A 13,362-nucleotide genomic window follows, 5' to 3' on the forward strand; every position below is an offset into this window, starting at 1 on the left:
GTTGGCACTTGAGGTGAGTTTCTTCTTGCTGGAGGAGATTTAAAGTGTCATGAATCAGAAGCCCTAAATCTGGTTCAATCCCAGATCAAAGGTTAAATGTTTGAACCTCAGCAAACTGTTTATCCTTCCTTCATTCTCTGACACAGCTGGTATAATCATAGCGGTCCGACCTCTGGCGCTGATGTCTGACCACAGATATTGATAAGGACATGCACAGAGTCTGTGTGCAGCCTGTGTGTGTGTGTGTGTGTGTGTGTGTGTGTGTGTGTGTGTGTGTGTGTGTGTGTGCACGCAGCTGTGCGTACTAAAGGTCCAGATGTGTGTCTGACCCAGAGATCAGAGGTCACAGCCCGGCCCAGCTGACCACAGCCCTGCGTTTTCTTTCCCATTCTCAGTTATGTAACCCTCTCATCTGTGTCCCTCGGCTCCCAAAGCTCTCCCTGGAGATTTTGGTACCTCATCGTATCTGCCCATCTGAAATGCTGAATGGTAAGAATTTGCATAGAACGTAATTATAAGTATGGACGTATTTTAAGCAAAACACTGAATAAGTATAACAACCACTAGGCGTAAAAGGCGTATTGTGCACAATGTCTCCTTTCAGAGTTGTTATGCGCCAGTAAGCACTATGTTTACGGGGCAGTTAACAAGTCACAGAAAACATTTTCTCTCCTCCCCTTCGTGGTAACATTGATTCATGTTATATTTGTCAAGTTTTGTGATATCGGCCCACAGACCTGTGTGATCAGTTTTCGTTTCTACTTTTTCCTCCAATTTCTTTGAGAATTTAATAATAATACTTTCGACAAATATTATGTCCTTACATTATGTTCTAAATATATTTTTTTCTATCCTGTCATGTAATTCTGATGGACAAGAAATCTAGCTCTTTTTTTTTAGCTAATAAAAAGACACATTTTAAGATACATGTAAGCTATTTATTCCACAACTAGCAAAATAAAGTTTAACGTATGCAATTTGTGTGTGTATAGATATAAAAAGTAAAGTCTGCATAGTTACAGATTAAAATATTTTTTGTTTTTAATTATATTGCTGATTATGTCAAGTCTATTGAAACTAACAGTCTGATATTGTCTGCTCTGGGGCCGTTAATGTATATCCATTGACTATATATATAACATTAGCGCTTGTTTAGCACATAAAAACTTGATCTTCAGAATAATAACAAAATATAAAAGCTATTAAAGGGACACAGAGGATGATATAATATTTCACTGTAATTAAAAGTGACACAAAGTCAAAATTTTTAGCTGTACCTCTTTAACTACAGTATTTGAGTACGTTTTCACCAATCTTGAGTCTTGCTTGTGACCCTTCATCAGATGTTTTTTTTTTTTTTTTTTAGGATTAGACGCCAGTAGAGGTGAAAGATTCCAGTATATCACAAAATATATAAAAAAAAATAATACGCCTTTAATTATCTTGTGACGTTTAACAATTATCCTGATACCCTTAGAAAAAAAAGACTGTCGTTAAATGATCCTTTGTGTTGTTGAGATCCACACGGTGTGGGGGTAACGTCAGGATACAAGAGGCAGCCTGTGTGTGGTTACTTCCTACGGTGTTTTCGAAGACACTGAACCAATGTGGTGAAAGAATCTGATGGTCACGCTCTCTGGATGATGAACGCTGAGTTGGTCTGTAATTCTGTGCTGTAAACCGGCCGCACAGAGGAATTATGAACTGCTCGCTTTTTAATTTCATCATTCTATTTTGGAGCCAGGCCATTATGATACTCCCATTTGTGCAGCCAAAACCCCAGGAAGTTGTTTGGATGCACGCACACGCACACGCACACACACACACACACACACACACACACACACACACACACACACACACACACACACACACACACACACACTAATCTGGCATCACACGCGCAGAGGACGGACTCTGGTTAACAACACAAATGAGACATTCCTCACGTTGCGTTATTTGGGACCAGTGGAGCGCGCGGGGCGGGTTGGACACCTCTTTGGTGTGGTCGGTGCTTGAGGTCAGACTGAGCGGTGTGCGGCGCAACAGATGCCGCACCGAGAAATAAGCCTTTAATACCCGCTAGGACTCGGGAAAGGGTGACTACACTCAACTCACATACGGACTTAAGTGAAACCCCTCACGCAACTCATCCTGTCTCCGGCGGATTCGCGGCTCCTCGGGAGAAATCTCACCTTTACGCACAAAACGGCGCTTAAAGTGCGGCATTTCTGTCGCACTTAACGGCAATCCTCGGACATATATCCACCTGAGGTTTTTAGAGGTAAACCGAGTCTCGTGGCATGCTTATCCATGCCTCATTTACCAGAGCCAGGTGAACGGTAATTTGAACTGGTCGTTACAGTCGTTGGATAACGCTCGTGGACACCCTTAACCACAATGCCGCCCAAAAAGAAGGTAAAATAGTCGATATTCTTGTGTTGTGTGTGTGTGTGTGTGTGTGTGTGTGTGTGTGTGTGTGTGTGTGTGTGTGTGTGTGTGTGTGTGTGTGTGTGTGTTTCTGCGCGCATGTGTGTGTGTTTGTACTGAACAGGAAGGGTATGAGAATACACCATCTGTTACACTGGGCGTTAATCCTTGTGAGGCCTTTCCACATCATTGCACTCCCTATAACAGTCACAATGCGCAGGGCAGATAGAGATGCATATCTACATGCTTGTATCATGTCATGTGTCCTGCTGAATAACAGCCTTCAGAGAGGGTTGCATAACCAGTGGGCTGTGATTATCAGATGGATTAAATCTCTTTTTTTGCTGTTGCTTTTTTTACTCTCACTTCTGACTCTTAGAATGGCAGTAAATTCTGTGTGATATTGCAGACGACCTGAATTTTACATATCTGGTTATATTTCCACTTTATATGTAATATAAAGTGGAGATTAACAGTAGTGTATGTAGTTTTGTTTGCACATGCTGTGCTGTTGATAGGCATGGTGTCTGATTTCCTGATGACACTTGTTTTTTTTTGTAGTGTTTTAGTAACCTACATTCACATCATCTGCTTTGAAAAAGAATTTCACATACAGCTGGAAACCCAATATTTAAGCTACAGGCAGTAACTCTGAGAACAGTTTTCTGTCAGTGAGGAAACCAAACCCCAGTTTGGACTGTTTAGGTACCATTATATTCAAGTCACAGAGCTAAACATCCACCTGTCAATCTTTATAAAAAGCCAGAGGATGATGTAACAGTACTTACTACTGTTATGGAGGTATTCCCAGAAGAATCATCTTTGAACAAACTGGATGAAAGAAACAATTAAGTTCTTAATCCACACAAAGAACTTCTGGAAATAAACAAATACCCTTTCTAAAATTTGGATATGAACCAAAATTTGAAGGTTTCATCATCCCTCGTATCTGTTATGTGGTATTGTCGTATATTTTCATGAAGCGATGTGCTGTTATTTTTCTTGTGTGAATCCAAACAAGCAAGGACTTGGAAAAGAATTTAAAAAAAAAACAATCTTGCGCTATTGACAGTTTTCACTCTAAATATGTTTTAAAGCAGCCGTAAGAACTTTTTTTTAATTTATTTTGAAGTCTTTCAGCTCATTGCTTCCAGCCCATGCAACTTCACTATTTTGGTTTATTCTCACCGCTTTTGGTGAAAAGGCTCTAAAGTTGCACTGTGTTGCTACCTGGCCAGCGTCAAAGTTAGAGAGAAGGTAGTGGGCATAGAGACAGAGAGAGAGAAAGATATTTCTCTCAGGAGTTGGTGGACTCAAAACAGCTAAAGTGAATATTTGATTACATTCACCAAGCTGAATAGAAATAGAGCTTCAAATGAGAACTACTTTTGCTCTGTACCTGCAGGATTTGTAAATAAGCAATGGTTGCTAACACTTAGCCATAGTAACTAAAGGTCATATGTTTATAGCTTTTGTCAGCTGCTTGCAAGTGACCAAACATTTTTTAATTGCATGTTTAGGGATTCTTGAACTTCAGAACAGAACAGTGTTAAATGGTGTTAAATCATTCTTCTGATGATCTTCAAAGATGATCTATTATTTAGAAAAACAATCCACTAAGTCTGTGACTGATATATAACGATAGCACATCAGAGGCAGAAACAGAGGTAGAGGAATCCTGACAGTCTTTGGATGGCCTACTGTCTTGGATTGCAGTGTGCTGGCTAGTGCTGCCCCACTACTTGTTACCTAGAATAGGAAAAGCCTCTTAGTAGTTGTTACTGGGGCATTACATGCAGATACCTGCTCCCCTTTCCGGCAGGAAGGTAGGTAGGTAGGTAGGTATATACTTTATTAATCCCCGAGGGGAATTTTTTTTTATTTTATTTTAAAAAAAAAATGTTTTTAAAGGAAGTGGAGCAATAAGGCATTGGCGCTGTCTGGAAAGTTCCAGAGGAACTCTCGGCATCGGTTTCCTTTGCGATTACGACTGTTTCCAAGTTTACAATCACATTTTTTCCCCCCCCACTCTGTATCCGTCTTTTTTTTTTTGTATTTATCCTGACAACATGCTTCTCTTCTCACACAGCAGAAGAGTGACAGGCCGTTCCAGTGATAGCGGTGTTTCAATAATTGTGTAATAAGTGAGAAATGATCGTAACAGCAATGGCTGGCAAAAGGATTTTTCATAATCCCCACACACGCACACATCCCTCCTTATACAAATTCTAATCACGTTGCATCATAACCCTGTACAGCGCCGAAGACCAGGGAGATTTCTATAGATGAAATGTATCTATTACAGGAGCCAAGCAAGGCAGGCATTAAGTCAGATAGATCAAATTAATGCAGCTATTGTATCGCTATCTGATGACTGTCGGGGAGTGTGAGCACATGCAGGCCAAGCAGCAGTGTTGGCGGTCTGTGAGGAGTTTGCGTTTGTCTCTCTGTCTCTAAATCCTGGATTGACGCATGCTATCTTAATCTCTTTACTCAGAGACAATCATGACCCAGAGAGAGAGAGGGAGAGAGAGAAGGATCCAAATACACATTGGTTTTTCCCTCTGCACAGATTTTTTCCTATTTAGTTTTTGGTGCATTGATTTTCTTTGAGGGAAATGTCTCCCCCCCCCTCTTTGTGATATTCCTTCACAAATGAGTAGTTAACTGAAAAATGAAGATGAAATGGGAATGTAATGTGAAGGAATTGATGTTACTCTTGTGTCATTACGTCAACATTCAGGTTATAAATGAAGTAAGGAATCAAAGAGGAGTTTTTTTTTTTTTTCTAGTTGCCTAGTCATATTTTAGAAACCATAACTAAGCACAGTGGACCAATGAAACTGTTGATTTTGAGACAAATCATTTGACTATCTATTATGACTTCAATCTTTGTTTGAATATTTTGCTAATAATACAGTAGTTTGGGGCGATGTCAGAATACCAATACCCTACCAAGCTACAACCCCTCCATCATAAGTCAGATAAACCAGTGTATTTTGTAAGTTTTTAAGTGTTGACCTTGAAATTCATTCTGTGTTGGACTTTTTCTTTGTTTATGTCCTGTTACAATTACCTACTTCCACATTTCATCTCAAATTATAATTTCCAATTCCCTTTTCTCTTTGTTGTCCAATAACTCATAGACTCAGCTTTGTACGGTTGTTCAAGGTTGTTGTTGTGCGTTCAGGCAGCTGCGAATTGGGAAAGTTCCGATTTAAGAACATCAGGCTTCCAAGCTGAGACCGTTCACAAACAGGCAACATGACCGACCCCAGAAAATCTGCTCTGTTTCTTCTGTAAGAATACTAAAAAGTGTCAAACTACCTCGTCATCATGCGTATAATCCAACACACAGAGAGGAAATGGAGCTTAGAGTGTCGATATTATTTGTACACTTGATTTCTACACTTTCCACGCGATTTACTGAGGTTTTTAACAGGTAACACAGCTGGCAAACAAAGAAGGCCAGGTGAACCATCTGGCTGTTTTACCAACCGAGTAGCCTGCAATCCTACTTTTCACAATAAATGCTGACGATGTCAAACGACTTCAAACTTTCTTCTCGGAGCTCTCAAAAACCTCCCACTTTCCGATTGGTATTCTCCCAGTTCAACAGGCGTTCGTGTTCGTGCATCCAAACAATTAGGTAAATCTAACCTTGTTTCACCAAGTATGTAAACTAAGAAGCTAAAAAAGAACAAAATCATCCTAGCCTACTTTTTGTTGTCTTATCACACTCAAAATACTAGGAGGAACAAGGTCTGCATGGCAGTACAAGAAAAACCTTTCTTTGTTCCCATGTCCTCTACGTGGACATCAACAGATTGCCTGGGAACTGTTAGCTTTTGCACGTTTTAGTACAATATGTAGCCTCCAAGTGCATTTTTAAATTTCCTTGTATGGGGTTCCCGATTCATATAATTCAGCTTGAAACCTGAAAAAGTCAGCTAGACATGCCATAACTAGCACATGAAGCTATAGCTGTGTAAATTATGTAGCAATAGATAGTTTACGCAATTGACAGCTGGAAATAAGAACTCTGTTTTTGTCTTCCTGTCTAAAATCAAGGAATCATTGATTCAAAAATGACTAATAACTTTAAGTGGTACATGTACCACAGTTATCAATGTTGAACCGCAAATGTGTGTGTATTGGAGAGTGGGAGGTGTAGCAACAGTAACAAAGGGGGACGTTGGTCATCGACCTGTCGGTGAATTGAAGCAGTTTCCACCTTAAACACTAAGTGGTGACATCAGTAATAATCATAAAACACATATTATTATACTGTAAAACCAAAATTACATTTAGTTGGGTAGCGATTCGCTGCCTCTTTGGATCTATAATTGGAGCTCTAAAGGGTTGTGATGCAGCCTCAAACTCGTGCCAAAGTAAAGGTGGCGATGCCAGCCCGGCCATATCTGCTCTATGGTGGCATCGGGCAGAGGGCATGGAGCCAGTCTCCTTCAGACAGATGATGCAAAGCAGCTGATTAGACAGGGCTGGGAGAAAACTGGATTGGAACACACGCTGCATGCAGATGAACTGTTAATGACCAAGAGACAGAGCAGCGAAGAAATCCTCCCAATATACACAGAATAACACATCAAATTACATGACCAGCAGATTAACTGCAAGGTTTGGTGTCTTCAGATAAAATGTCCCAATTCCTCAGCTGCAGAAGGAACCAATAAAAGAAAATATTTATGGGTGAGAGATGAGAAATGTTTGTCTGAGTACCTGGGCTCGGTGCCAGCTGCTCATCTATGGGCCGACAGGAAATTAGTCGCAATTAGATTAGTGACCTGCTCCACAGACAACAATGAACCTCGGTGAAGGGTGTTTGGAGAAGCAGTCTCTGTTTTTGGTTCATGGCTCTCAATTCATCAGCAAGGGTTTTAATGAGTCACCAGTTTGCTCCCCAACAATGGATCTACACATGTCCAGATATGAGTAAACACATTATATTTTGTATCTTTGGTTTTCAAGATAAAAAATGATGACATCTGTCAAAGAGGACAAACTTACCAACAGGTTCTACTTTCATATTCTGTCAGCCAAAAGCAGCAGATCTGCTTTGAACTGCTGCAGTAAAAATAAATGTTTGTTCCAGCTCTCAAACTCAGATTCAGATCCATGTCAGCGGGTAGAGCAGCAGTACTTGTGATCAAAATTGCGGAAACTAACATTGGCTGCTAAGTCTATTAGACTTGTGAAAGGAAGAAGTGATTTTGGTGTAGATGGTTCTTGAAATAAAAGTTATGCTCATTACTGCATGAAGGTGGAGGCTGGCTGAATCTCTTCTCTGTATGTCCCTGGGAGCATTTATGCAGGATTTATGGTGTTTTCCTGTGTGAGCACAGAGCAACAGCAAACCCACTATCGACTCGTACAAACACTGCGCAGACAGGATGGGTATGTGATAGTATTTGAAACGTGACACATCTGTAATGACATGCTGAATAGAATAAGTAGTAATCAGCCCTTACTTGTAGATTTCCTGTGTTGTCAGATCTTTTTTTTTTTTTTTTTTAAAGCAGACTTTGTTGTAATTCTAAAAGTGCTTGATCGTTTGTATTAGATTTATCCTGAACTACTGTAATTATTTACACCCTGATTTCAAGTTTAAGTTTCAACGTTTCACAGTGTAATATTTGTTTCTTGTAAACATCTTTATATCCCTACATTTGGATTTATGTACTTACCAACCTGAGACCAAAGTTACCCCTAAAATCCTGGCAGATTAACCTGTTTGGCAGGGCAGTAGATGGTGATGGTGTTTCAGCATAATCAATTGCCGGCCTTTTAAGGTCGCTGCAGTTTGGTTCAATTACAAGATACTTAACGGCCACTGAGTGCATCACTGACCTGCTTGAGCTGCTGTGTGTTGATGTGGAAAGTTTTAACCCCAGATCTCTTTTTGTTGGTACAAAAAGATACGTACTGTAGATACCGGCAGCACCCGGGAGCAGTCGACAAGACGCAGTAAAATGCACGGAATAGTAGCAAGGATGCATATATTCATACACATTATGACAGAATAGGTAATAGGTCTTACCGATGACTTCCAGACCAAAGAGTGTTTCAGCGCCCTCTATTGGACCAGCACGTCCTTATACCGAAACGACAGTAGTAGGACAGTATTAGCGACTAGTGTACCGGACTTTCGGCATCATGGTAACAATAATAAACACGTGATTAACGTTGTGAAATGCTCACAGTTTGGTCAAAATTAAAAAAAAAATTTTACAATGAGCTCACGTACATTATGACGTTTTCACACTGGACACAAACACCAGTGTTCTCGGTGAAATGCTACATGAATTAATTTGCGTCCAAAAGTTAAAACACTGCTCACCCTTTCACGGACTTTGTCACTACTTATTCTATGTAACCCGACATGCTCTTTTGCTCCCGTGACAATTACTACGGCCACCGGAGGTCACAATGAACATAAATGTGGGTCATATTAAGCTGGCTGCAGGACCACGGCCGTGTTTTTAGGAAAGGACGATCTGCCATCTCTGAATGCAAACAGAATGGCACTGCCCCCTCAAGCAGACACGCACACATCCACTTCCTGTGGTCTGCTCACCCTTCATCTAGACCCCTGGCCATTTACGCATGCACGTGTTTACTTGTGAATGTGTACACACTTTGTATGCCTACTACTTTATGTTCCCGACCACCGGCATGAATGAAATGACAGTTTTACCGTTGGACGTTTGATGTTTTCAGCTGTGAGACATACAGTAGCAGTCGTGTGCCGTCTGCGCTTCGAAGCTGACCTAATTATACTGACATCTTGTATGGAGGTCCGTCAGTTCAGAGGCTCCGCTATGGATCTCCCATTGATTTTAATGCACTGCTCTATTACTACAAATGTCTTTATTTAGCCTGTGAGGATGTAGTGGATTTGTAGTCGTACTGGAGGTGTGGAGGAGGAGGATTTTTTTTTCTTTTTTTCTTATGTCTATGTCTCTGAGGAACATGGCATACAAATAATAGAGGTAGAACTATTTTCCTCAGTGGGAGTCATTTATGCTTAGGTGGCATATTTCTCCCGATGGTTGCCATGGCAACGTCCCCCATTTTTGTGAATGAGTGTGCAGCGGGGGTGGTATATTTAGAGACGCTGTCTGTTACAAGGGGATAATTGGTGCTAAGCCAACCATATTGTGAAGAGCAGGGGATGGAAGGAATCTTAAATTTACATGGATAGGGTTATTTATTTTTCTTTGAGGTCACAGAAACTGTGTACCATTTTTTTACTCCTGTGAGGAGGCATTTTGTGATTCATCACTGTCCCAGCTTCACTGTTTTTTTTTTATTATTGAGGCTATTAAACGATCAAATTCATGTTTTTTTTACAACACAAGTCTGATATTTTTGCAATTTTTGACTGCAAACTGATTCCTGTTTATGATATTTTATTTTACAGAGCTGATTACTGTGATCATTGAATTAATCAAGGTACGCTGCCTTATAATGGAGACCTATTGGACAAGTGGTCTAACTCTCAGCCACACAGGTTGTAAACAAATAGCTGAGCTTAACCACCGGAACACTTTTTTTGTGTTTGTTTTGAGCATAAATCTCACTTTTACTTTAAGGATTGTTCAGATCAGCTGTATAGTCTGAAATTTATCAGTAAAAGTTTTCTTTGTTTCATGTTTGCACTCAACAGTCTTCTGTATTGTTCAGGCCCACTCACGTAAAGCATTTGGACAGCTGCTATATGTATCTTATTTGATAAGACTTAGTAAGCTATCATTGCACTCAATTGGAGTTTTGAATCAGGGGTTAACGTAAATTCACTTCTCTCCCGGTGATTTTAGTCCAGTGTGAAGACCTGCTTGCTTACGTTGGTAAGTTTACCTGTGTAGAGTTCATATCAGGTACAGCAGCTGAAGATATATTTGAATGAAAACCTCAGTAAACAGCAATTTGTCCTCACATCATTTTGTCATGCAAGGCTTCCTAAGCAGGAGTCGCTCATTATTTTGCACCCATGATAACCACAACAATCACAAACTGTAGCCCTGTGATAGTGGTCTATTTATGGCTACAAACAGACTTGATTTTCACTTCCCCCCCCTAATTGATACTTAAAATGAAGAAAGATCCATGCAGATGTATTTCTTTCTCAAATCTATTTATGAATTAGGTTGGAAACACTTGAATGAACCACTTGCAGTATCTTTAATGTTGATGTGAGACTGTATCTCAGCTTTACTTTTAAGACTTGGTCCAGAGTTCGGTTTGTCCTCTGGGGAATCGCAGTGCTCCAGGCCGGCCAGCTGGCTCCTGGTGACTCGATGGCTTTGATTATTTCAGTTTACGGATGGACTCCATCTCCCCAATCAGGTGCTCCATTCCTAATGTACTCCCCTGGCGCATGTCGAAAGAGCTGTGTAAACGCTTTTGAACGGGAAAGGAGTCACCTTCAGGTAGCCCACGAGAGAACGTTGCTTTACTTGTTTGCATCATCCTTGTCCTCTACCTTCCTTTGCTCACCATATAAGACATGTAATCACGGTAATGGGCCGGGATGGCTCACCAACACGGAGAGAAAGAGGGAAGAAAACAGAAGGAGGAAGGAAGTGGGGTTGATGAAGAGATGGAGGGATCAATGATGAAAAGGTGAAGAGAGTTAACATCAAAGAATTAATTAAAGAAATTCAATTTAGAGGGGCTGTATTAGACGGTTTTAAAAAGGAATTGAGAGCGCAGTTTCATGTAACTGTTCTGAGATTTAAATTTAACAAAAGATGCTCTGTTGAAAGGGATGCAAGTCTCGCAAGTCCTTTCTACATTACATGTCATAGGAGGGCGGGCTGCCCCGCCAACTGGACCCCTATATTTACATGTAGGGAGGCGAGTCCTGACATTAAAGTGGCTATATTTCACTAAAGACTGAAAAACAAAAACAAAAACAAGCCTGCCTTATTACATGATCCAAATCTGCATCAAAACGGGATATTTTCAGCGTGTAGGTGGCCAGCTCAAAGATTGTTGTTTTTGTTTCCCTCAGCAATGGGGAGTTTGAAAACAGAAACCCACACGTAGCAGAAAAGTGGGAGAATGTCGCCTGAAATAATCAGACACTGTCGGGTTTATACCAATGTTCTACATCCAGGGAATCAGACTTGGGAGGAACTAATTAATATTCCAAGTATCTTTAAATCTGCCAATTTTTTTGGTACTTGACTGATCATCTTGTCTATAAATTGTCTGTAGAATAATGTGGAATTTCCATACTAAGTTCAAAATGCTTGTTTTTTTCAAGCCTTCAGTGCAAAGCTCAAAAAAATTTTTTTATGTACCACAAATACAACTTTAGGTTTGGGAGTCTAAACCAGATCATATTTACAGGTAATTAGTATTTACATGTTAATTGCTTAATCTTTAAAATCTGAGAAAAGAAAGATTAAGATAATGAACAAAACCCTGTTCTATAAACTAGGGTATCATTATTTTAAAGGTATTTATATAAATGGCTTTACTGCACAAGCGAGGTAAAAAGATCCACAGTCTGGATCCATACATCATTGTGCCACAGACCATAGACATAGCTATCAACTTTGCCTACTCTTAAGCAATAATTTCAAATATGTAAATCATGGCTTTTTCATAATATACAGTAAAATAAGACATGACTGTTAAATTCATGACAGTTAAATTCCCGTCAATAATTCATGTAATTTCCCACTTTTTTTTCTCGTCTTCTCCCTGAAGTCACCTGCAGTAGCTCAGCATTCTTTGATAATTCAGCGGGGGCGTTTTGTACTGTTGGCTGGGTGACATTGGCTCGCAGGAGAGGCGGGTGCTGTGCGAACAGATGTCTACACCAGGCATGGGTAAACAAAAACCCATGCCTTGGCATAATTGTGCCCCGGGGAGATTTATTTCCTCCTTCTCTGATTCATCATGTTGAATTCTCTATCTTGACATTGTCCCCTCTGCATCCAACTACCTTTCTACACTGTATTCTCTAATTACTGGCACTCTCGCACCTTGTTAATACATCATGTCCTCGGACTTCTTCGGTCACATTATTTTAGGCCTTTATATCCTGTAAAAGTTTTCTACTTTTTTTAATATGTCTCTCCTTTTTAAAGACATAGTTTTTTTTTAAATTTTATTTTAGCTTAACTTTCTGAGCTGTAGTCAATTTCTATTTTGCTTTTGTTCCTTACTTATTTTAATTATTTTTACTTGTAACTCATTTTACCATTGTTTCCCTTTGAATTTTGTTTCCCGTGTTTCACTTGTGCTTTTTGAATATGATATGGATATTGGTAAGCTGTACAACATTTCTTTTTTTCTGCTTTTTTCTCTCACTATAGCACCATTTTCCTTACTTGTGTTGTACGAGATATTAACAGCTTTTTATTCCTCTTGAGTAGAAATGCACTTTCCTGTCGGATGGGTTTCTTCCAGTTCAAGTCTGTGAACATGGCTGCAGGAAGACACGTAGTGTTGGTACATTAAGGCTGGTGGGGATCGCAATGTCTGGCCTTCTATCTGATGAATGTCCATGAAACTTTATAAGATTAATATTTCCCAAACAATCACTTCTCATGACTCTGGTGCTCCTATCATGTTTCCACCATGTGGTTTACATCTTTGTTTTTGTGTGAAGATATTTTAATAACTGATGGTCAGGAGACCATTACATTTGATACAACATCCATGGCCCGTTCAGCATGATTTAATAATAACTTTGACTTTTCTTCAAGTGCCATCATCAGGTCACCATAATAATTGATTCAGTATTTTGGTTTATGACCCAGTGCAAGTGAACATTCCCATCAACCAGCTGATTTTTAAGATTGTGAAATTTGCAAACATCAGCTAATATTTAACAGTTTGTTGTATTCAGATAGAAAGCAAAGTACATTTTGGCCTCTTGTTATTCTCACAAATTTC

At 39.8% G+C, this 13,362-nt stretch overlaps 1 protein-coding gene across 3 annotated transcripts in view; it reads left to right on the forward strand.

The window, feature by feature from the left end:
* Positions 1 to 13,362, forward strand: part of cacnb2b (calcium channel, voltage-dependent, beta 2b) — a 38,519-nt gene that overhangs the window by 7,951 nt on the left and 17,206 nt on the right. Inside the window, exon 1 of one of the 3 annotated variants that reach the window (XM_069692351.1) lies at positions 1,922 to 2,418. The exons of the other annotated variants lie outside the window; for them this stretch is intronic. Coding sequence (XP_069548452.1) covers positions 2,401 to 2,418 — 18 coding nt within the window. The 5' untranslated portion in view covers positions 1,922 to 2,400. Of the gene's footprint in view, positions 1 to 1,921; positions 2,419 to 13,362 lie in introns of those variants that run through there. 3 annotated transcript variants of the gene reach the window in all.

This window comes from Brachyistius frenatus, unplaced genomic scaffold (genome assembly GCF_029030835.1).
Source record: "Brachyistius frenatus isolate BFR_SWC_R1_liver_20210118 unplaced genomic scaffold, ASM2903083v1 Contig_12, whole genome shotgun sequence".
Lineage (NCBI taxonomy): Eukaryota > Metazoa > Chordata > Actinopteri > Embiotocidae > Brachyistius > Brachyistius frenatus.